We start from the raw sequence: 25,589 nt of genomic DNA on the forward strand, positions 1-25,589 counted from the left end.
TAATAATAACATATTTACAGTCTAATGAAAGCTGGTGATAAAGGCACGACAGCAGCCTACTGTATTTAGAAGTGATGCCACGCTAAAACTTTTTTGTGATCAGCACAACATTTTCACTTCTGGGTGACCTAAAAATGAATCATCAGTAGTCTGTATGTGTGGAGACAGTTTTGGCCTGAGAGAGGTGTTTTAATCTCAAATGTCTCCCTGTGATAAACTTGTTTTGTTTTTCTTTGTTCTATCTCTGTTATAATAAAAAATAATTCAAAGAAAATAACATAGTTTCAGGTGTTTCACCTTTATCATGGGAAGTAATACTCTCTTACTTAATGTGATCTGACAGTTAACAGACCAAAAGGTATGAACATTATTATGATTAACAGATCAGCTGCTGCCTTTCACAGTTTAGTTTGTAAAGTTGACTTTTAAATTGTACTTTTTTTGTCCAGTTTTTATGTAATGTACATTTTAATTTGTTGAGTAAAGGCTGTCTGCACACAAGGTTTGTTTTCTTTTCTGTCCAAAATTGCCACTGCTATAAAAAAAAAAAGGTTCTCATGTTGTGTAGCCTAAATCTTATTTGCACACTGACATTTTTTGATTTTCTGCCTCCATCTCTCTGTGTCTCAGTGTTCAGGATCAGTTGTGTTTTAATGTAAGGCTCGAAGGCAACAGTCTGTCAAACCTGACTTCTGACATCCTTTAACACACCTGGAAGGGATCAGGGTAACTATGCAGCTCTTAAAGGAGAAACTCTGCTATTGTCCTGTTCACAGCAGGGGATCCACATGTTTGTTTTTTAAAGGAATGAAATGACCCCAATATCATCTTCACTAACTGAGGATCTGACATTTAAATCTGAATTTTACTCTTAATCACAAATCAAAATAACATGGCCTATAGGGTCTAATTGGCTTTAGTTTACCTGGTGCTACATGTAGTCCTACAGTTGAACTTTTCAGGGGGAATCAGCTGTTGCCTATCTGTCAGAGTAATGAAACATTTTTCTACCACTCTTCATGTTATTGCAGGTGAACTGTAACTGTTATCACTTATATAGCTTGCTTGACATTTCCGTTCACTGTCATAATTAACATATTTAAGAACTGTATAATCTTTGAACATTTTTATTCACCAGGCTCAATATTCTCCTTCATTGTCTTTCTGAGCTTCTCACTCCACCTTCTCTTTCTTTATTATCCATGAAAGTTACATAATCAATAAACTCAATAAACGGATCCATCTGAAGGGGGAAGGAGGGGGGGAGGTGAGGACGGTCGGTACCACTCTGTCCATCTGCCTCTCAGAATAAATAGAACATATAGACTGATTTCATCCATATGTGGTTATTAACATGTTTAATAATTAAAAGTAAAAACAACAAGCAGAAACATTTCAGGAAGTCAAGTGTCCACTCTGTCCAACAACCCCCCTCCAGAAATTGGTGCCGGTGAATTTTATTGCGACCACCGACTCTTCTCAACTCATCTCAAGAGGGAATTTAAACATGATTTCAGCGGCACAAACTAAAGAAACTACATTAGAAACCTTTAGTCAACTTCTGTTTACAAGTTAACTCATTGATACCACTCAGAGATTTGTTCTGAAGCGACGTGAGTCATGAAAAAAATCAAGCTAGGTACGTTGATTAAAAAATAATGTCCGTTTGACAGATCACTCTTTATATTAATATTAAACTATCGATATTATCAGTCAGTGTGTTACAAAAGTAGATGTGAATATTTTAAAGCGTACACAACATACTAATAACTTACAAAGCCACATTTTTTTTTTATGTGTGTTTTCACTGGTGACAGATCGACAGTTAGTTAACGGGAGACTGGATTCAAAATCTGGGGTGACCGAGTCAACTCTGCAGGGGCTCCACAAGATGGCGCCAGTGAATCAGAGACCGAGGTATTGTTGCCGCTCCTTTGATCACATTAGAACCAGGATATAATATCGTTTCTTTTCATGCTCGGTTGATGAATACAATAAACATGACTACTGAAACATGAAACTAATATATGCAGAGGTGTGAAGATTACTAAAATATTCTATTGAAGTAAAAGTACTGTTACTTTCACAATATTTTACATAACTTAAAGTACCAGTTTAAAAATGTAAAAACAGCATTCACAGACTCTTCTTTTCCCATGAGTCAGGGCCACAGACAATTTATTTTAATCACGTTAGACTTCAATCAAGGAGACAAAATAAATGCAAATTGTTCGACTGGAGTCACACACCACCAGGAAACAGAGTTTTTTGGTCAATTAAATCCTTTTATTTTAACATATATTACTCTTCAGTTGTACTGCTGATTGCCATGTTATTGGTGGTGGTCAAAAGACACATGGCAAACAGCAGTCCATTATAGAAATGTTTGTGAACAAAGGGAGAAGAGCGTCTTCTGACCCCTATTTATAGGTGAGGAGGGTCTGCCCTTTACAACTATAAACTGCAAGGCGTCTCCTTGTGGTGTGGAGGGGAATTGATCTTACATATCAAGTAAAAGAAAATAGATTAGTTCTGGGTGAAGTTTTTTAGGGCAAAGAGTGCATTTTTAAAAACAACTGGAGGAAAGTTGACAGGTTTACTCTGAATCACTACTTAAGCTTTTTTTTTTTTTTTTTTTTTTTTTTTTTCCATACCATGGTATAAACAAGCCAACAGCAGTGAACAAAGGCAACTGTCAGATAGATAGACAGATAGACAGATAGATAGATAGATAGATAGATAGATAAATAGATAGATAGATAGATGGATGGATAGATAGATAGATAGATAGATAGATAGATAGATAGATAGATAGATAGATAGATAGATAGATAGATAGATAGATAGATAGATAGATAGATGGATAGATAGATAGATAGATAGATAGATAGATAGATAGATAGATAGATAGATAGATAGATAGATAGATAGATAGATAGATACTTTGTTGATCCCGAGGGAAATTCAGGGCATCCAGTAGCAGTATACAGACAGGCAGAACACAAGACTTTAGTTACAATACAAGATATTGGTTACAATACACACCCGCTGTCTCCCCTCCCCTCTGTAATACAATAATCCCCCAAACAAGATTTAGCAGCCCCTATGTGACTAAGAGTACAGGTTAAGCCTGTGCAGTTAGCATTAGCAATTAGACTTAAAACTTAGGGTGATTGCCATTAAAGTACCCAACTATTGAGGAGCAGATTAGCATTATGTGTTGAAGACAATAGAGTGAAGCTTGACCTAGTTAGGGTGATCATGTCAACCCTTACAGATGTAGCATAACACAACAGTAGGATGAAACCAGACATGATTGTCATTAAAGTGACCAGTGCTCAGTAAGGTGACTATCAATATGCATTACAGTGTCCAACTGGGGGCTGACTCTGAGGTCAGCAGTGCAGATGAGGAATGAGAAAAAAGTGAAAAATGAGTTCAGGGTTCACCGTGTGCTTCTTCCCTGCCGTGACAGTGAAGTGTTGTACAGTCTTATGGCCTATAGGGGGACAAAAGAGTTCTTCAAGGTTCTTTATTTGTCAAATATGCCACATGTTAAACATACAGCACAGATGAAATTGCATCCTTGAGTCTGTCCGTGGAGCACGACTGTGACAGCAGTCTTTCGCTGAACATGCTCCTCTGCCTGGTGAAGGTGCTGTGCAGAGGGTGGTGTGTGTTGTCCATGATGGAGAGCATTTTGTCCAGAGACCTCCTCTCTGCCACTGTCACCAGTGAGTCCAGCTTTGTACCTACCACAGAGCCGGCCCTCCTCACCAGTCTGTCCAGGCGTGCTGCGTCCCTCTTCTTGCAGCTTCCTCCCCAGCACACCACTGCGTAGAAGAGGACGCTGGACACCACAGACTGGTAGAACATCTGCAGCAGCTTTTTGCAGATGTTGAAGGACCCCAGCCTTCTCAGGAAGTACAGACGGCTCTGTCCCTTCCTGCAGGTAGTGTCCATGTTAGGCGACCAGTCCAGCTTGTCATCCAGCTGCAGCCCCAGATACCCGTAGGTCCTGACCACCTCCACGTCGACCCCCCCGATGGAAACAGGTTCTAGATGTGGTTTCTTCCTTCGGAAGTCCACCACCATCTCCTTGGTCTTGGAGGTGTTTAGCTGCAGATGGTTGTCACTGCACCACGTCACAAAGTCCTCGATCAGGCTCCTGTACTCCTCCTCCTGTCCATCCCTGACACAAGCAACTATCGCAGTGTCGTCCGAGTATTTCTGCATGTGGCAGAGCTCAGAGTTATACTGGAAGTCGGAGGTGTACAGGGTGAACAGGACAGGGGAGAGCACAGTCCCTCAGTCAGTACCGCATGTGAAGTCACCCCACCCTGCCTAATTCTCAGACTGACATAAAAGAATCTACACTGGTACCTACTGTCAACCAAAACAAACTCCGCCCCTTTGTGAATAGTTTGTCCTTCAGCCAAATGAAAAAGGCAAACTAGTTTTAGATGATGCAAACAGAGAAACAAATCTAAATTGAGCTCTCACTTTGCAAACAGTATCTGGCCCACAAGATTATTTATTGAGCCACCTTGGATCACCGCGTCTGCCAGTATTATAAGCACTAAACCAGTCCTCCACTGTGAGGCCACAGCAGTTCTATGTGGGATTCATTTAACAGGTAAGAGTCCTACAAGAACACCATGAAACAAATCTACAGACTTTAAGGTAAACGACCTGACACTTTAGGCAGCTTTAAGAAAAGACATTAAATGAAGGAAATTTAAATCGTGAAGGATCATCGAGGTGTCGATAACGTTACAGTACACGCAGGAATAACTTTGCAGAAAGAGACGACCTGAAGAAGAAAGCTTTAAATCCTGCGTGGTGTTCGGTAAGTTACTTCATTCATTTATTTAGTGCTACGTTCCTGGTGGTTGGTATTGCATCTGTCTTTTTATCTAGGGGTGGTTTTATATCTTATAACTTTATTTATCCATTAGTAACATCAGTTTAACCTTCAGGACTGGAAACTAGGCAAATGTATTTTCTACTAAAATCTTAATTGATCACAAAAATTATAGTGATGTATCGGGAATTTAAAAACAATAGTTTAATTTTTATCGGTTATCTTTTGTATGTCCTTTTTCATTGTTTGGTATTAAAAACATTTTAAAACAGAGTACTGAAAGCTTTGCTTAACAAGCTGAATGTTAGCCGACATTTTGAGTCTTAAGATATTATCAATGCTTTGTTATATCTGTTTTACTCTGTAGAGTTTTGTTGTAAATAATGAACCCTTTTCTGTTTGCTATTTAATTATTATTATTTTTTGGATCAACTTGGATAAATGACCATCATTTGAAGCTACAGTTAAATCTGTAGCTACAGTTGAATATTGCTTCTCACCTCAGTGTTAATGTAAATGAAACTTACTTTTCCCCATTCCTCTTATCCCTTGTTATTCTTTTTTGATCGTAGGTTAAACCTCCCTTTATTATTTTCGGACAATGTCTCCATATTTACAATATTTGAACACAGCAACATCACCTCATTGTCATGGACCAACAACATGCAGGTAAATGGGGCTATTGTTTGTCTCTTACAGGGTTAGACTAAGGGCTAACTCTGGGTAAGTACATCACATCCTACTAATGGTTAAATACAGAAAATGTTTTCTTCTTCTATGCAGGTATATTGTCAGGTAAATCTATCGTCACCTCTCACCAAATACAATTACAGTACTATGCAGAAACCTCACAGATTGTAACAAACCTCCTACTGTACTAAATGTCAAGCATTAGGTCATTTATTATTTTCTATTCAACAGTTAAAATAGTGTTTTTTAAGATACTCATATCCATAGCTTCATGTGCACCCTGTTACTCAATGTTCAACAAAATGTCTCTTTAGCAACAACTTCAGGGGTTTGTTGTTTTTTTTATGGTTTCCTACAAAAGGGTCCACTGATTTCTGTACGTTATATAGCTGCGATATACAGTGACTATACAGTACTACAACTTAAAATAGACATAACTACTGTATAATGACGAGTGTCAGGGTAGCACTTGTAGATAGTTGCCTCGTTTGCCTCTGTCACAGTCAGTATCTCTGACTTTATACACCAGTCACATTCACACTTCTTAAGGCTGCTTGTTGCTCTTTATCTCTCCACCAGATGCTCCCAGTTTCCCTCTGTCTCAATGTTCAAACCTCTTCCTTGTTCTAATGAGCCCTGTTGTTTACTGTTCAGTTATTTAAAATCCGTCAGAGGAAAATCATCCTTCATCTGTCACATATTGTTGGAGAGAATAAGAATAATTTACTAATTCTGTAAGTTCCATAAACTACCAATAGCTTTTATTCAAAACTTGATATTTTGTGAGTTACTTCAAAACTAATTTCAGTGTTTCTCAGCTATCACTGCAATAAAAAACATAGGAGATTAATATTTATCATTAAAAATAACTTTTTTTTAATGATTCAACCAACCTCCTTATAGCCCTGTGGTAAGAGAACTATACTTCCAACAGGGGAAGATAAGAGTTCATCTTGATTGTCTTGAACCCTCACAGATAAAGGTGGTTTACCTGTGATTTAAACTATGAGGAAGTTCTAACTTTTTACATTTTATACAACCAGTTATTCCTCATAGTAAAAAGCATCTCAGGCAAAACCAGGTTGTCTTTAAGCTCGACAAACACGCTGTAACATGTGAATCTTTATAAAACTATGATTTAGTCAGATGTGCCGTGGCTGCTTCACTTGAACTTTTACTGCAGATTCTTGCACCAGGTGAGTAAACTTCACTAAACTACACATAGAATAATAATCAAATGGTAAAAGAAATGTTTGATTGCTTGCACTGTTGACAAATAGATGATTTTAAACTATATGAGGTTCAAGAGTCATATTTTCTGAAAAATCCACAAACATGGTCACAGCAGTTTCTTCACAGAATCAGTTTGTTATCCTTGTAACTTGTGATTTGAAACCAGGGATCCATGTAGTTAGAGTGTACGTATGTGTACTGTGAGAAGAATGTACTTTAGTAATATGAGTCTGTTCTGACAACTCAGTTAGCAGATTCTGCATGTTGAGCCAACAATAGGGATAGGGATAAACCTTATTGATCCCCGTTGACAGAGAGGAGACAGACCCTTGACAGACCGAGCCGACTTTGACCAACGCAGGTGTTGAATCGGCCGAAAAAAGGCAGACAAGTAGCGACACATAGCGACAGAGCCAGACAAAAATGGTACGGTCACATTTGTATTGTGCATGTCTGAGATGATTAATTAAATCTTGATCAGTGATTAAACTTTTATGAAATATATATTTACTTTCAACTAGTAGTATTTCAACCTTTCAACTGAAAATGTTTGAAAATGTGTTTGTTTCCGTCACCTTGTTTATCTTTTTGTCTTGCTTTTACTGAAACTCCAATTAGCATTATGGATCTTTGTTTTAACTCTGACATTTCCTGAGGCAACCTGCACCCCATGCGTTCAGTACCTTATATTATGTTTATTCCTCTTGAGGACCTTTACTCACACGTTGTCTCTCGTCTGTTTTGACTTCCTCCATGTCATCTGGAAATGTTTTGCAGGTCATGAACTCCCTCCTGTCTCTATGTTCAAAACTATTCCTTTTTCTTGTGAGCCCTGTTGTTTATTGTTATTTGAAATCCTTTGTAGGAAAATCTTGCTTGATTTGTCCTATTTTTTGGAAAGAATAAGAATAATTTTCAAATTCTGTAAGTTCCAACAAACGACCAAAACACTTTTATTTATTGATAGATTTCTGCCAGCAGGGGGAACTGGAGAGCACATCTTGATTCTCTTGAACCCTCATAAACAAAGGTGGTTTACCTGTCCTTTAAAATATGAGGAAGTGTTAACTTCTAACATTTGATACAACCGGTTAGATAAGCATCACGGGCAAATGGACAAACATGCTGTAACATGTAAATCTTTTAAAATTACGTTTTATTCAGATGTGCCGTGGCTGCTTCACTTGGACTTTTACTGCTGATTAAGAGATTCACCAGGTGAGTAAACTCAACCAAACTAGATATAAAAAACATAATCTAATGATAAAAGCAATGTTTGATCGCTTGTACTGTTGACAGGTAAGTAAAGATGATTTTTAACTACATTCCACAGTTATATTAGCTACAGACATTTCCTGAAGCAACCTACCGACAAATTATTAATAATAATACATTTTATTTCCAAGCGCCTTTCAGGAAACACAAGAACACTTTACAATAATCAACATTAGGTTAATCTATGATTTGTAGGACTGATTCAACAACTAAGCAAGGTAATCATTTCTCAGTGCTGAATATGTAATTATTCCTCTTGTGGGGTGTTGTCAAGTTTTAAACATCAGATCTAAACTAGTCGAACAACATTCTGTTCAGTGACATAACACAGTGACTGAAAGACTCTGAATCTAACAAATTAATTTCAGTTGCAGTAGTTAAAAAATTAGTCATTTACATGTTCAGAGTACAAAATTTTAAGTTAACAAGTTAAATATATGTGAACTTCTTCCTAACAACAGCAACATTTCTCTGCTCTAAAAGTGCCTCCATAATGTTGGCTGCTACCAAGAGGGGCGGGAGATAATGCAAGAAGCTGAAGCTGCTATAAAGAAAGAAATGACGAGACTCTTGAAGGAGAAGGAGGAAGAGATGAAGAGAGAGATGGATGAGCTTAACAAGAAACACGAGGAAGAAATGAAAGAAAAGGAAAGACGAATGGAAGAACAGAGGATAGAAATAGAAAAGGAGAGAAAACTGAGAGAAAAACAACTCAAAGAAAAGGAGGAGCTGATCAACAAGGAGTGTGAGATGAGAAAGAAAGAACAGCAAAAGAGAGATGAAGAAAACAAGAAAAGAGAGCAAGAGGAACAAAACAAGAAACAGGAATGGGAAAGAAAACTCTCAGCTTTGGAGAAAGAGATAAAATCAGACTCAGAATCAAAGGAAACCATTGACAAAGAACTGGAGGAGACCAGAGAAGAGATGAGAAAGCAACAAGAGACTTGGGAGAAAGAAAGAAGAGAATGGTGGACTAAACGAACACAAGAAGAAGAACAGAGACAATGGGAGCAACAATTAAAAATTAAAAAGCTCCAAGATGAATATGAACAAGAAAGAGAGAGTTATGAAAAGAAAAGAAAGGAAGAGGACAAACGCAGAAGAGAACAGGAGGAGAAGGAAAAAAGAGAATTGGAGGAAAACTGCAAGAAACAAATGAAGGAAATGAAGAATAATTACGAAACGGAGGCCAGAAAACAAGCTGAAGAATTCAATGATTTCAGACAGAAATACATGAAGGACCTTGATGCACTGGCAGAGAGACACATGGAGGAAATGCACGAGTCGAAGCAAAGACAAGCAAGACAACTGAGTGAGGCAGCAGAGAGAAGTGGCAAAGAGTACAATCTTTTACAAAACCTGTTAAAAGAAAAAGAAAAACATCTAAAAGAAGAAACAGACGAATTGAAGAAAAAGCACGAACAAGAAATAAATGAAATGAAGCAAAAATACAAAAACGAATGTGTCATCCTCTGAAGGTTCCATCATCTCTGGATTATGACGTTGCTGATTGGACACCGTTTGTTTTGTTTTGTGTTTTTGCTGGACCACATATATGCAGACAGTAGACTGAAAGTTTCTTTTAAATGAGTTTTTGATAAACATCCAATCTCACAGAAACATGCTCAACAGGACATGATTTGAAACAAACACTTGATACTTGTGCCCTAATAAAAAGGGAGTGAGTCCTTGGTGAGCCCCCCTCTTGTCCATTGTTTTGATCCAATGATCAGTCACATAGTCTACCACATGGTTCAGGCCAGATGTATACTTGATTTTAATGATGCAAACTTAATTGTCTTATGTCCCCTCCTTCAGTTTGGGGCGTTGGTCCTCAGAAATTCATGTGTTGGGGCGACAGTGACTCAGTTTATGTTGTTTCTCAACTGGAGGGTCGGGGATTCGATCCCCACGAACAACAAACACTCCCCTGTGCGCAGCTTTGAGCCTGGATATTGTGCTGCTTGTGCACAATTGTCGTACGCTGATTACTGGTTAAGAGGTGTAATCCCTAAAAGTCAAACCAACCAAAAATTGAATTATGTAAAATTTAACCAATAGAGCAGGAAGTGAAAAAGGTTTGGAGAGGAAAAAAAGGACGTAATAGAGATAAATTGTTTATTTGACTTATTTACTACTGCAGTTGTCTTGTATGTTTATAAAGCGCTGAATAGTTTAAGGGCAAAATACATGAATGACCTTTTGATTAATTATGGACCATCCAAACCACTCAAATCGTCTGTTACAGGTCTCTCTCTGTCCCCAGAGTTAGAATCAAACAAGGGGAAGTTAGACAGCAGAAGATTGTCCAGAAAACTATATTCTTTGTTCATTATTTTTATGTAGAATATTTTGTTTTTGACCCCCTTCTCCCTCCTTATCTCTCTTCATTCTTCTTCTTTCAGATGTGTTAGTATTTATTACAGAACTGTTGCTTACAGATTCCTAATAGAGGAGAAAAAAGTTCATTTAATTTTAAAATGTTCAGTTTGGACTCTTTATATCTGGAACAAACTCCCAGAAAACTCCTTAGACAGGTGGTGTTTCTCCAGGGACTTTTTTTTCTCATTTCTTTGTGGACAAAAAAAATTGAGAAAATGATTTAAAAAAAAGCTTTTAATGAGTAATTCTTTGATGTTTTAAAAAAAATGTATTTGCCTTTTTTGTTTAGTGATATTGAAATGTTCTGTATGATTCAACTTAATGGTGACGGTTGATACCCATGTCATTCATTTTGATCTTGGTTTTATTTCATGATGTTTTTTTTGTTTGATGTATTTTACAAGTTTGACAAAGAAATTCTCAATCTGCATGAGAGGGTGTTGAAAATATCAGGAAGAATTGGGCAATTAATGAATTTATCATTTAGTGTATATATCATATAATCATAACTGCTTTTCATTACTTTGACATTTATCATGCATGTATTTGTTAGGTGCCTTTGCATCTGTGAGAAAGACTTAGTGCCCCATTTCTTGAGCAAAACGAACTTGCATGTGTCTCAGTTTTAATTTTTTTTTTAACCTCACGTGTCTTTGAGAGTTCAGATGCAGTGTGACTAGAAGTGACCCAAGTGAACTCTGACGGACCTCTGTGGTTTCACACACACACATACACACACACACACACACACACACACACACACACACACAGAGACACACATACATGGACACACACACAAACACACACACACACAGAGACACACACACAGAGACACACACACAGAGACACACATACATGGACACACACAAACACAACAGACATAAACGTACACACATACTGTACATACTGGGTTTTTTTCAAGGGTTTGAGACAAAGAGACTGATTGGCTATATGGCTTTGAAAATGTTGATCAAGAGTCTTTTTGGCTCTCGCCAACTGACTCAATGTCGCTCTGAACAAAAAAAAATCCCCTTTTGGGGATTAAGTCTCTGAGACCGAAACTTTTGAAAAAATGTAGAAGTTCAGGCACTTGGTTTTAAACTTTTGAAATCTTATTTGTAACTTTTATTTTTTTGTTTATGATTTTTACTTTAATGATTTGTATTGGAGTTTTAAAAGACTTTGTCAGATTTTTTCCCCTTTTTTGAATTTTCAATAAATTTCATAAAATCTTCTGAAATCATCCTTTTTTGATTTGGTTTCTTCACGACGCCCCGTGAGCCTTGGAGTTGAACATTGACCCACCACACTACGGCACACAGGATAGAAACTGATTTTCACACCTCATATCACCGAGCATAAACGTAGTGGGGAAGCTGTTAGGAGGTTGAACGGGTACCTAGTTATCCTTTGGGACGGATTTTTAGGCAGTAAATCTTGTCATCGGTTAAATGGACCGTTCCTACTTGGCTGGTTGTTAGAGGATTTTACCTTGAGCTCCTTCTGCTAGGAAATAATAGACTAGTGGTTGGTAAGACGGTAATCATCTGAGTTCTAAGAAATAGAAGACTGGTTAACTAAACAGCAGGTGACGAACTTCTGTTAGCTCAGATAGGATCGTGTATTTTTATTTTACCCATGCGTGTGCGTCGAGGACGCAACAGAAAAGAGAAACACAAGCTCAAGTTCATTCATGTGACGAGGATGCATGCACATGAAAAGTAGAGGAAATGGAGAGGGGAGAGACAGTCAACACACCAGCAGACACACATCTGTACAATGTGTCATTGTCACTGCACAGAGACAGAAATGCCTGTCAAAAAAGTTTTTAATTTTACTTTCAAAGTGGAAACCTTTAAAACTAATTAGAACATGTTTCAACAAGTGACCCTGTAAAGTGGTTCAGCCGAAAGCACCATGCTGCTACTGTCATTGTTTGGTTTTTCATTAAATACAATAAAAACACATCTGATTAGTAGATTTTGACATTACAATGAGGAGCTATCACTGACATTCATGTTGTAAACAAGGCTCTGAGAAACCTAAAGCTGTGGTTTTAGAGACATAACATTTACGTTTTACATTTCTGAGTAAAGGCTGTTTGCACACAAGGTTTGTTTTCTTTTCCACAAAATTGCTGCCGCTATAAAAAAGGACGTCATCATGTTTGCACACTGACATTTTTTGATTTTCTGCCTCCATCTCTCTGTGTCTCAGTGTTCAGGATCAGTTGTGTTTTAATGTAAGGCTCGAAGGCAACAGTCTGTCAAACCTGAATTCTGACATCCTTTAACACACCTGGAAGGGATCAGGGTAACTATGCAGCTCTTAAAGGAGAAACTGCTATTTACCTGTTCACACAGGGGATCCACGTTTTTCTTGTAGGCCTACAGTCAAGCTTTTCAGGGGGAATGAGCTGCTGCCTTTCTGTCAGAGTAATAAAACCTTTTTCTACCACACTTCATGTTATTACAGGTGGACCGTAGCTGTTATCACTTTTAGCTTGCTGGACATTTCCCTTCACTGTCATTATATTTACATTATATATTTACATTATATTTCAGAACTGTATAATCTTTAAACATTTTCATTCACCAGGCTGAAGATTCTCCTCCTTCTCACTCCACCTTAGTACTCTTCTCTTTCTTTATTATACATTAAAGTTGTATAATTAATAAACTCCTCTCTGCCTGTTATAATATCATTATTACTTTATTTCCCGCTTGATCTCGACGCTGCATGGACGGATCCATCTGAAGGGGGAAGGAGGGGGGGAGGTGAGGACGGTCGGTACCACTCTGTCCATCTGCCTCGCAGAATAAATAGAATATATAACCTGCTCTCATCCATATGTGGTTATTAACATGTTTCATAATTAAAAGTGTAAATTATTCAAACAACAAGCAGAAACATTTCAGGAAGTCAAGTGTCCACTCTGTCCAACAACCCCCCCTCCAGAAATCGGTGCCGGTGAATTTTATTGCGATCAACTAACTTCATGATAAACCGGCACATTTGATCCAGGCTCAGCCAGCTCGCCCACCGACTCCTCTCAACCTTCTTGAAGAGGGAATTTAAACATGATTTCAGCGGCACAAACTAAAGAAACTACATTAGAAACCTTTAGTCAACTTTTATTTTCAAGTTAACTCATTGATACCACTCAGAGATTTGTTCTGAAGCAACGTGAGTCATGAAAAAAATCAAGCTAGGTACGTTGATTAAAAAATAATGTCCGTTTGACAGATCACTCTTTATATTAATATTAAACACTATCGATGTTATCACTCAGTGTGTTACAAAAGTAGATGTGAATATTTTAAAGCTTACAAAACATACTAATAACTTACAAAGCCATTTTTTTTTTATTTATTTTTTTAACTCATTTGTGTTTTATTTGGTGACAGATCGACAGTTAGTTAACGGGAGACTGGATTCAAAATCTGGGGTGACCGAGTCAACTCTGCAGGGGCTCCACAAGATGGCGCCAGTGGCAAAGAGACCGAGGTATTGTTGCAGGTTATTCTATCACATTAGAACCAGGATATAAAGTCGTTTCTTTTAATGCTCGGTTGATGAATTCACTAAACATGACGACTAAAACATTAAACTAATATAAGCAGAGGTGTAAAGATTACTAAAATATTCTGTTGAATAAAAGTACTGTTACTTTCAGAACATTTTACATAAACAACTTAAATTACCAGTTTAAAAATGTAAAAACAGCATTCACAGACTCTTCTTTGCCCATGAGTCAGGCCAATTTATTTTAATGATGTTTTAATCACACACACACACACACACACACACACACACACACACACACACAAAGGCTTTTAGGGGCTAATTGCACATACTTGAGTTACATACTGTAACTTATTTCTCTGCACAGTGCTGCTTATCTCGCTCTTCATCAAGGTTTTGTTAGTGAATAAAGTACTATATACTGGATATTTTTGAAGAGGTCACTATGCTCAGGCCCAGTTAGTCCTGGAGCGGAGTGAGGGGTGAGGGGGCAATCGTGCTCAAATACTTAAACTCTGACTGATCTGTCTTTACAAACCTGCTGTGATCCAGTGACGCTGCATGACTCGCTCTTTATGTCAGTACATTGAACTTATCCCTCTGCTGCCTCCTTTTGGATGGTGGTGTGATATGGTCATCAGCATGTTTTTTACACACATTTTAGATTACATTTTTATTGCAAATTATACAATTTACTCAATAACAACATAAATGTTACACTTTAAACACTATTTAAAACTGTACATATGTTTCATATATGTACAGTTTTCATTCATTGAAAACGTATTAAATAGAAGTCTAATTCAGTGAAGTCATGTCATTTTTCTTGAGTAGGTGGTGCTGTAGCGCCCCCTGTTGTCCAGTTCAACGTAGGGTTATTATGACATCTCAGAACATTGTGTTTGCATGAGGTTTTGAGTCTGTATCCTGTCAATATATAATCAGTGGGCAATAAATCCCCCTTAATGCCCCTCTGCAGTTAATTAACAGTTATATTTAGTCTTCAACTCAAAGTCCAGACGTTAATAAAGATGTTTAATCCTCAGAGGAACCTTGTGAGAGATGCTATGTTGGGAACTGTGTTAATAAATTCTTGTAAATATTATAAATAATATGTTTCAAATCATTGTTCTTGTAAAATATCAAGTGTGTAAGTTTTTTTTCCAAAAAAAGGACAGAAATGTAAAACAGATCAAACTAAACTATTTCACAATGGTCACAGAGTAAAGTCTCAAAGTCGTCCCCTGTACTCGAGTACCTTTAAAAGTGAGTTTATTTATTTGTGAGAGATTTATTTTGTTGTGAATGGACGGTCACACCTTGATTTCATTTCAGTGATTAAACTTTTATAAACTCATGTCAAAGTTTAAATAGCAGCATGTTTTACTGTTTGTTGCTGTCACCTTGTTTGTCTTTTTTCTCTTTGTGTCTTGACTTCACTGAAACCTCAGTTAGTCTGATGAATCTTTGTTTTAACCCAGACATTTCCTGAAGCAACCTTCACCACAAGTTTCATAATAGGGAAGTAGTTCACGTGATTTCAGTTCACAAAGTTGGAAAGTTGTTTCATCAGCAATAAAAAAAAACTTGATGTGCAATACGTGAATTAATAAAATCATTTGATGATGATTCTCACGTCGGGAAGTGAGACACCTCATTCATTCAGATTTTTTAAGTTGTTGTTCAGACTTTAGAAGGTGTTCACGTCCATTTCTGATGTGTCCGACGTCACGTGAATGCAGCACATATTCCCCAACTTCATGCAATTACTTTCACTTCCAAGTGTTTTCGTCTTGCAGCAAGATTCAATTCATCAGGTGAGTGAACTTGACAACAACTAGATCTATAAAATGAATAATGAATGTAAGAATAGGCTACATGTATAGTTTAAAGGTTATCAGATAACATAGATTCCTAAGATTACATCAGTTTTATTTCTACAACAAGTCAGAATAAGAACATGGATTATATTACCAACTACTTTCAGAAAAAACGATGTGTGTGCTGTTTTCTTCTGACTGAACATTTTACTCATAACTTACAGAATGGATGCACATTTCTTACAGCTGATTCTTCTGGCTTATAATCACTGAACTGTACTTTGAATTTGCTCATTCAATCAGAACTAACCTGGCTAATTAGTTTGAGCTTCAATTACAAATTATTCAGATTTCCACTCCTATAAGAAATGAAACAAGCCGAAAAACTTTATGAGGTTCTCACTGTCTAAAAAATGGAGAGAAATAAATTTAATTTTTAGGGAAGTAAGGGTCACATGACTGGATGGCCAAGCTGAGATAAACTAGAGCATGTAAGAGTAATGTAAAATAACAATTAGAATTGCATTTAAGGATATCTAATCTTCAAAGCTCTCAGTGTTTTCTATAAGTTTGATGTATTATTGAGGAATTAATGCCAAGAACTAAGCCTTTGTCAGAAAAACTGGGACAAAGTGAGTGAGACTCTTAACTTATTTCCCTTTTGTCACTCACATTTTCATCCATGTCAAATTACATTATTCTTTAAAGTTGTTCATTTTTCAATAATTCACCTTTGCTTGTGTGCTTACTATCCTGTGTTAGTTTGTGTAAGCATTAAGTTACACTTCACACCAAAGTATAAAGTAAGTTAAAGCAAACACAACGTCTTGATTTAGTTCAGTCTATTTTTATTTACTTTCAGGATTTGGAGAGTATAATTGTTTGTATCTTTATCGGATACCTACCTTTATTTATTTTTAATATTATTGTTATTTTGTTCGGTTCCCCATGTGGTCCTGCAGCTAAAGGGGTGTGGCCCAGCACTTTTATGGGTATTTATAAGATTGATGAGGTGAGGTACATGCGTAGGTTCCTGCTGAGTCCAGATGCTTGAGGACAGAGTGGAGGTCCAGGTTGAGAGCATTAACAGACCTGTAGGTGAACTGTAGGGGGTCCAGGACGGGGTCTGTGATGTCTTTTAGGTGTGAAAGCACAAAGCTCAAATCACCACAGCGATCAGGGTGACAGGTCTGAAGTCAGTAAGTCCTGTTGTTCTTGGTTTTTTGGGGACAGGGATGATGGTGGAGGACTTGAAGCAGGCTGGCACGTGGCATTTCTCCATGAAGTGTTAAAAATGTCTGTAAAGACTGGAGACAGCTGATCAGCACAGGGCTTCAAGATGGAGGGAGAGACAGAGTCTGGTCCAGCAGCTTTGCTGGGATTCTCCCACTTGAATATCATATTTACTTCAGTGACTGAAAAAGGTGTCGCTGAGGTGTCGGGAGAGAGTGCTGTTGGTGTGGACAGTCTGTAGTGGAAGAGGTGTGTTGTGGAGTGATTTCAGGGTTCATGTGGATTTCTTTGGTTTCAGAGAGAAGTTTTTACTCACCATTTAAGTTATGTTACATCAAGTTACAGCCCATTTGGTAAAGTGGCAGTCTATGAAGCCAGGACAAGTTTGATCTTGTTAAAAGAGAAGTGAAGCTGTGCTGCCTTTGAGTTAATTTACCTTATTAGGGGCCGAGAAGCAAAGCTGCTGGACGCATTTGTTTTTGCCAGCATTACTATTATTTTATTTATTATTATTCCTCGAAAGAAATCCATGTTCCCATACACGGAAATTTGCAAAACTTTGCACAAAGGTCCAGACCTATGCCAAACTGCATCAATCTGCTTTGTGTGCTGATTTTCCTGATGGTGGCGCTACAGGAACCATTGAAAATTTTAAAAAAATCATAACAAATGAACCATACAAGCTGATACTTTGCAGCTTACATCAAACTGAAACCCCAATAGAGCAGAACATTTTTGATTCTCTGAGAGTCCTTAACTATATATTTTTTTAAAAACTACAAAACTTATTCAACCTTCTTAAATCCACTCTCAGGGTTTTATTTCCTAATGGGAGCCAATCTTGCTAAACTTCATCTCCAGACTTTCCTCCATAAACATATAATCCAGATTTTTGATTGATAAAAAATTGAGCCCACCTTGCATTAAAATGTTTTGCCCTATAAATTAGTGTAAACAAATGCTGCGAATTTTTGCAAAAATAAATCCCTGATGTTCATGAAAAAAAAAAAAAAACTTTCTCTCTCTACAGTTTCAATTGACTTTCCCTTCATGCGTAGTTTGACCTTTGGGGCTTCTATAGAACAATGTTGTGCTTTATTAGTGTTTTTAAAGTGTTTTGTGGTTTTGTTCACACTCCATTAGCCTAAAAGTGTGTATTTTGCTTGACCCTGATCCATGGCTGAGAATCAGCTACAGTGTCCTTTGAACTTTTCTTGTTGTTAACTTACATGAACATGTAGTCTAATGAAATCCCTTCCTAATCACTTGTGTTAAGCTGCTTTACTAGTATGTGTATTAAATGAATTGCTATGAATAATGAATGCTGTCATTGATTTATTCACTTATGAGTAATTTGCTACCTTACAGCTACCCTTTTAAATAGTTTAAATTGTTTCTCTAGATTCTCAGACCAAGCTGTTCTTTCCATTTTTATGAGTCCATGATGTTCACAGCAGACATTATTCCGACTTCAGCAGCAGGTGAGTCCAGTCAGACTCTGTATTATCCTCTGTTTACATATTTATAGATACAAAAAGAGATTATTCTGAGATATTTAAGCAGGTCCATGATTTTGGTATTGAAGAAATATATCATTCTTAACACAGACATGTCTCGTGTTTGTCCATAACTGAAATTTCATTGTAAGACTGTAAACACCCATCATGTTTCGATCACAGATGATCTGTGTACCCGGAGACGCTCTCGGAGTATGGGATGGTTGCTACCTGACAGTAAGTTAAACTTCTATCAATCTGGAAAACAATCTCTGTGTTTAAATCACATCTGTAAGTAGGTTATCAAACCCAAAATAAAGTAAAAAAACAGATGCTTTAGATGGCTAAAATCTTCTTTTTTTCCACAGTGTCTGAGTTGAGGGTTGTTCTGCTGGGGAACAGCTGGTCTGAGAGGAGTTCAGCGGCTAACTTCATACTGGGAGAGACTCTGTTCAACACTGAGAGAGAACCAGACAGCGTTTTGAAAGTCAGGAGACACATAAAGAAAAAAGACATAGTTCTCATCAACACTCCAGATCTGCTTTATGACATCTCTGAAGACAAACTGACAGAACATGTGACAGAGTGTGTGAGACTGTCTAAACCTGGACCTCATGTGTTCCTGTTGGTTCTCCAGCCTGAGGACCTCACAGATCAACACAAACAGAGACTGAGCAGAGTCCTTACACAGTTCAGTGATCAGTCCTTTGATCATTCACTGATACTGATATCAACACCCAGAGAGCAGGGATCATGTGATATCAAAAAACATTTACAAAATCAACCCTTAAAAGACATGATCAGAGAATGTAGATACAGATATTTAGAGCAGACAATCCTTGAACTTCCAGAGCTGTTGACACGTTTGGGTCAAATTGTGAAGGAGCACAATGGAGAGCACGTCAGCTGTGAAGTGTTCATGGAGGCCAGTGATGACATTCAGAGAATTCAACAAAAGGAAACAAGGCTCAGTATCATGGAGGCTGTTGCTTCTGCTGGTAAGAGATCTGTTTTAATCAAAGTGTTTAAACTCACAATCATAACTGATCTCATGAGAACAGGAAGCTGTAAGTCAATGATGTCATCTTTTTACAGGTCTTAGTTCTATAGGTCATTTGGCAAGTCTTTTTACCAAGGATAACATGGTGACACCCTGTCCCTCAGGAGAAAGTAAGTACAAAGTAAATTACAGTGGCAAGGAAAAACAGTCTTTTTAGCAGACAGAAACTGAACAGCTTACTTCCAAAACTGTGCTGAAAGAGGAATAGATGGAGATGCAGAAAGAGACAGGTGGATATTTAAAATAATGCTTTTTTTCGCCATAAACAGGGAACAGATTTAAAGAACTTCTCCCGAAGTCTTTATTCATTGAGAACCAAATTTGGTCTTTGTAGCATAGATAACTTGGAGAATAAAAGCTTAAGTTTCCTTAAAGGGCGTGGCCAGGGGTTCAAAATTTATAACAGGAAGCAAACAAGAAATTTTTACTTCCAGATTTTATTAGGGTGGTTGCCTGAAAGGCAAACCACACTACTACTATTGTAAATATTCTTATTATTATCATATCCTCAAATTTTTGCGCGCTACTCCTCCCACAGCGTTTGCGAGCGGCTCGGTCATGACATGGGTGCTATTACTTTGTGGAAACTTCGGTCACGTGGTTTGAACACAAATCGAGTTTAAACGACAAAAATTTGACCCATTGAAAATGAATGGCAAAATTTGAAATCCTCGAGTGTAACTGCCAAAAAGTTCAGTTTTGGAAACATATTTGTAAATCGCCATCCTGAGGCCATTGTTGCTCGCACATAACAAACAAAATATATCAAAAGAAAGCTCTGAGTGTCCTCTCACTCATAAAGCAAAAAATAAAACAATAAAATGTTTCAGTCTCCCAGGGGAGACATTTGTTTGACAGTCACGCACCACATACACACACATTGGACTCTCACTCCAACTGATGTCCAGAATTTCACATTTTTTACTCATGTTTTAAAATTGCCACTGTGGTCCCAGTCTGAATGCTAGATGAAAATAAAATACATCGAAACATGCGCTTATTTGTGCTGTCGCTCACAGTCCAAACGGATTGGTGATACCATGTTTATTTTTTAAGATATTTGAGGTTTTGCGAGCAGTGGTAAGCCCATTCAAATACATTGATAGAATGTTCTGGCAGTTTGGCAGATCAAAGCTGAATGTCAACCAATCAGTGAGCAGCAGGTGTTCAGAGTTAGAGTGATGACATCATATTTTGAGTGGGACAGAGTTCTGTCTTAGCTGTTAGCTGACTACAGTTAAACAGTCTTACTGCAGTATAACACAGAAACACATACACAGACGGCAACCACCCTCACAATTTCTGCTGGAATTGTCTGGTTTTGATTTAACGTCTCTAGAAATATATATCAATAACTGTGAAGGTATAAACAAACATACACAGACATAAGTTTTGATGAAGCTAGTTAATAACCAACATGAAGATGATGAGTTTTTCTCTTTCATTAAACCACTGAAAGATATAGAAAACAGAATGTAAGCTTTAGTTTAACCATGTGCCATGATGATGTCTCTCTGCATGTCACATTTTATATTTTTTATTGCAGTCAGAATTCTGCTGTTGGGGACGGACGACAAAACAACTAAACTTGGAGACTTTATCACTGGAAAAGAACAACACACCCCAAGCTTCATAAAAAAGCCTTTCGTAACCAAACAAATGAGTGGAAAATGGAAAGAAAAGCCTCTAATAGTGGTGAAAACTCCAGATGTTTTCAGTGTTTCTGTGGAGAAGCTGAGAGAAGAGATGAAGAAGGCTGTGAGTCTCTGTCCTCCTGGACCAAATGTCGTGCTGCTGTTAGTGAAACCTTCTGATTTCACTGAGAAGAAAAGACAAACACTGAAGTTCATCCTGAGTTTGTTTGGTCAAGATGCTTTCAAACACTCAATGGTCATCAGCACACATGAGGAGGATAAAACAGGAGTCTCTATTAGAAGTCTCATTAAAGACTGTGGAGAACGACACTACAGTATAGCTGACAACAACCGTGATGTATTAATGCAAATGATTGAGACAACTGTTCATGAAAACAAAGGAACCTTTCTCACTCTCACTGAGGAGTCGATTGCCCCAAAGTCTGGTCCTATGAAAACAGCTTTGAACCTGGTTCTGTGTGGGAGGAGAGGAGCAGGGAAGACTTCAGCAGCTGAGGCCATTTTAGGTCAGACAGGCCTTCATTCAGTCTCCAGCTCATCAGAGTGTGTTAAACATGAGGGAGAGGTGTGTGGACGTTGGGTTTCCCTGGTGGAGCTTCCTGCTTTGGATGGAAAACCTCAAGAGGAGGTGATGAAGGAATCCCTCAGGTGTATCTCTCTCTGTGATCCTGAGGGTGTCCATGCCTTCATCCTGGTTCTACCTGTGGGTCCACTCACTGATGAAGACAAGGGACTGTTGGAGACCATGAAGAACACCTTTGGGAGTCGATTCAATGACATCACTGTGTTGCTGTTCACTGTTGAGTCAGATCCTTCAGCTCCAGCTGTTGTTGACTTTCTAAATGAAACCAAGTCCATCCAGGAGCTTCTTCAGAGCTGTGGAGGAAGATCTTTGGTTGTAAACATCAGGGACAAGCAGCAGATCCCAGAGCTGCTGGACATGGTGGAAAAGATGCACCAAGATAAATCCAAATCATTCATCTTCACAACACAAACATTTGCACTTGTCCAAATTGAAAAGAACATAACACTGCAGACTGAGCTGAAGAACCTGAAAACAAAAGTCCCAGTCATCTGTGAGTACTATTGATTTTAATTTCTAAATATAAATTATGCAAACTGTTTAGTATCTATACTGGAATGTACAATTTTCATTATTGAATATGGCCCTCTTTTTTTCACAGATGATGATAAGAAGCTGAGTCAAGAGAGTCTCAGGATTGTGCTGATTGGGAAGACTGGAAGTGGGAAGAGCTCTTCAGGAAACACCATTCTCGGAGAAAAGAAATTTAAAGCTGAATTTTTCCTAACATCAGTCACCAAATTTTGTCAGAAAGAACAAAGTGATGTGAACGGTCGTCCAGTCACTGTGGTCGACACTCCTGGTCTGTTTGACACAACTTTATCCAATGAAGAGGTTCATAAAGAGATGATTAAATGCATCAGTCTTCTGGCTCCAGGTCCACATGTCTTCCTGTTGGTGTTACGCATTGGCCGAATTACACAAGAGGAGAAGGAGACTTTACAACTCATCGAAAAAGGCTTTGGGAGGAATGTTGACAAGTTTACCATCATTCTTCTAACTGGAGGAGATTCATTAAAGCAAGCTAACAAATCCTTTGAAGAACTCATTGAACAGGGATGTGATGATTCCTTTAAAAAGCTACTTGCTGACTGTGGAGGAAGATACCACGTGTTTGATAACTGTGATGACAAAAATAAAACTCAAGTCAGTGAGTTGATAACCAAGATTGAAACAATGGTGAGCTCTAATGGAGGCAGCTGCTACACCAATGAGATGCTGCAAGAAGCTGAAGCTTCTATAAAGAAAGAAATGAAGAGACTCTTGCAGGAGAAGGAAGAAGAGATGAAGAGAGAGATGGATGAGCTTCAAAAGAAACACGAGGAAGAAATGAAAGAAAAGGAAAGACGAATGGAAGAACAGAGGATAGAAATAGAAAAGGAGAGACAACTGAGAGAAAAACAACTCAAAGAAAAGGAAGAGCTGATCAACAAGGCGTGTGAGGAGAGAAAGAAAGAACAGCAAAAGAGAGAAGAAGAAAACAAGAAAAGAGAGCAAGAGGAACACTTTCAGAAACAGGAATGGGAAAGAAAACTCTCAGCTTTGGAGAAACAGATAAAATCAGAATCAGAATCAAAGGAAAACTTTGACAAAAAGCTGGAGGAGACCAGAGAAGAGATGAGAAAGCAACAAGAGACTTGGGAGAAAGAAAGAAGAGAATGGTGGACAAAACGAACACAAGAAGAAGAACAGAGACAACAGGAGCAACAATTAAAAATTAAAAAGCTCAAAGATGAATATGAACAAGAAAGAGAGAGTTATGAAAAGAAAAGAAAGGAAGAGGACAAACACAGAAGAGAACAGGAGGAGAAGGAAAAAAGAGAATTGGAGGAAAACTACAAGAAACAAATGGAGGAAATGAAGAGGAAGTATGAAGTGGAGGCCAGAAAACAAGCTGAAGAACTCAATGATTTCAGACAGAAATACATGAAGGACCTTGATGCAATGGCAGAGAGACACATGGAGGAAATGCGCGAGTTGAAGCAAAGACAAGGAAGACAACTGAGTGAGGCAGAAGAGAGAAGTGGCAAAGATTACAATCTTTTACAAAACCTGTCAAAAGAAAAAGAAAAACATCTAAAAGAAGAAACAGAGGAATTGAAGAAAAAGCACGAACAAGAAATAAATGAAACAAAAGAAGAAAATGAAGAACGTCTAAAAGAAGAAACAGAGAAATTGAGGAAAAAGCACGAACAAGAAATAAATGAAATGAAAGAAAAATACAAAAGCAAATGTACCATCCTCTGAAGATTCCATCAACTCTGGATTATGACGTTGCTGATTGGACACCGTCTGTTTTGTTTTGTGTTTTTGCTGGACCACATAGGGTATGCCACCAGTAGGGCGACCAAAATATCAAACAGGTTTCATTTTCTGCTACCAGCCGATTGACGACCAGGAGCTGGTCGAAAGGGGAATATCAGCTTTCGTTGACCCTGGTATACTACAGTACACGACTCGCGACTAAGCTGGAATTCGTCAAGACTCCAAAAATTCTCATCTTTACGATGTGTCATTGTTCCTTCACAGAGACAAACATGCATGTCAAAAAAGTGTTCTTACAGGTTAATCATACTTTCAAAGTTGACGTGTAGACCTTTAAAACTAAATGGAACATGTTTTAACAAGGGACCCTGTAAACTGGCGACGTTCAGCCGAAAGCACCAAGGCTGCTACTGTCTTTGTTTGGTTTTTCATTAAATACAAAAAAACACATCTGATGAGTGTATTTTGACACTACAATGAAGAACTATCACTGGCATCCATGAACAGATTCAGTTTAAAGTCAACAGTTAAGGGTCACTCGTTAAACCAAACACTGGGATCTTGACGTCCTTACAGAAAGGAAAATGTTTAAATGCAGACGTTGCTGAAGATATGTTCTGACGAGTCATCAGCCACCCAAGCTGATCTGACTCACTCAACTTCATTCAATATATATAAAATGGTGTCATCTTTTGCTGTTTTATATACTGTAGGTGTTAAGATTGTAAGAGAGATGCTGCCACAAGAGGGCGCCCTTTGTATAAAACGGGCTTGTTCTTGTTTTAACACACATTGCTCCATTTATTGTTGTTACAATCTTAGTAATTTCAGGTTTAATGATTGATTTATTTTGAAATATGTTTTTCTTACGATAGTTGGTCAACTATAGTTAGACATATTCAAGTCATTTTGTTTTTTCAGAAAATTTACATCAAGTATTATAAGAGACTATTTGGTTATTTTTTTGTTTTCAAACTTGTTTTTCTTTGTTCTATGTCTGTTATGATAATCAAAAAAGTCAACAAAATAACACATTTTCAGACTTCACCTTTATCATGGGAAGTAATATTCTTACTTAATGTGATCAGACATTTAACAGACCAAAAGATATATGAACACTATCTACAGAGTGATTAACAAACAGATCTTTCAAAGTTTAGTTTGTAAAGTTGACTTTTAAATTGTACTTTTTATGTCCAGTTTTTATGTAAATCAATCAGTAGTGGGCTCATTGTAAACAAGGCTCTGAGAAACCTAAAGCTCTAGTTTTAGAGACACAACAATTACGTTTTGCATTTCGGAGTGAAAGGCAGTCTGCACACAAGGTTTGTTTTCTGTCCAAAATTGCCACTGCTATAAAAAAAGGGATCTCATGTTTTCTAGCCTTGACGTCCTTACAGAAAGGAAAATGTTTAAGATAAGATAATCCTTTATTCATGTTGCAAACGGAGAAGTTAGGGTTAAATGCAGATGTTGCTGAATTAATGTTTTCTGACAGGTCATCAGCT

The 25,589-nt window shown here is 37.7% G+C and overlaps 1 protein-coding gene and 1 long non-coding RNA gene across 4 annotated transcripts in view; one reads left to right on the forward strand and one right to left on the reverse strand.

Moving 5' to 3' along the window:
- Window positions 1-1,469: 1,469 nt before the first annotated feature.
- LOC306842038 (uncharacterized protein) overlaps window positions 1,470-25,589 on the forward strand; it is a 44,613-nt gene continuing 20,493 nt past the window's right edge. The window contains exons 1-7 of one of the 3 annotated variants that reach the window (XM_079372053.1): window positions 1,470-1,639; window positions 1,818-1,917; window positions 18,425-18,503; window positions 18,702-18,755; window positions 18,887-19,516; window positions 19,614-19,688; window positions 21,125-22,309. In XM_079372053.1, the coding sequence (XP_079228179.1) occupies window positions 18,464-18,503; window positions 18,702-18,755; window positions 18,887-19,516; window positions 19,614-19,688; window positions 21,125-22,309 (1,984 nt within the window). In that variant the 5' untranslated portion in view covers window positions 1,470-1,639; window positions 1,818-1,917; window positions 18,425-18,463. Of the gene's footprint in view, window positions 1,640-1,817; window positions 1,918-13,392; window positions 13,657-13,851; window positions 15,787-18,424; window positions 18,504-18,701; window positions 18,756-18,886; window positions 19,517-19,613; window positions 19,689-21,124; window positions 22,310-25,589 lie in introns of those variants that run through there. The other 2 variants (XM_079372051.1, XM_079372052.1) reach the window with 2 other exon arrangements.
- LOC306818513 lies at window positions 5,234-6,346 on the reverse strand. The gene is made up of 2 exons (XR_013778267.1): window positions 5,712-6,346; window positions 5,234-5,675 (listed from the first exon to the last, which is right to left on the reverse strand). It is a non-coding gene; the product is annotated as an uncharacterized lncRNA (long non-coding RNA).

Source organism: Symphodus melops (assembly GCF_947650265.1).
Source record: "Symphodus melops genome assembly, chromosome: 1".
NCBI lineage: Eukaryota > Metazoa > Chordata > Actinopteri > Labriformes > Labridae > Symphodus > Symphodus melops.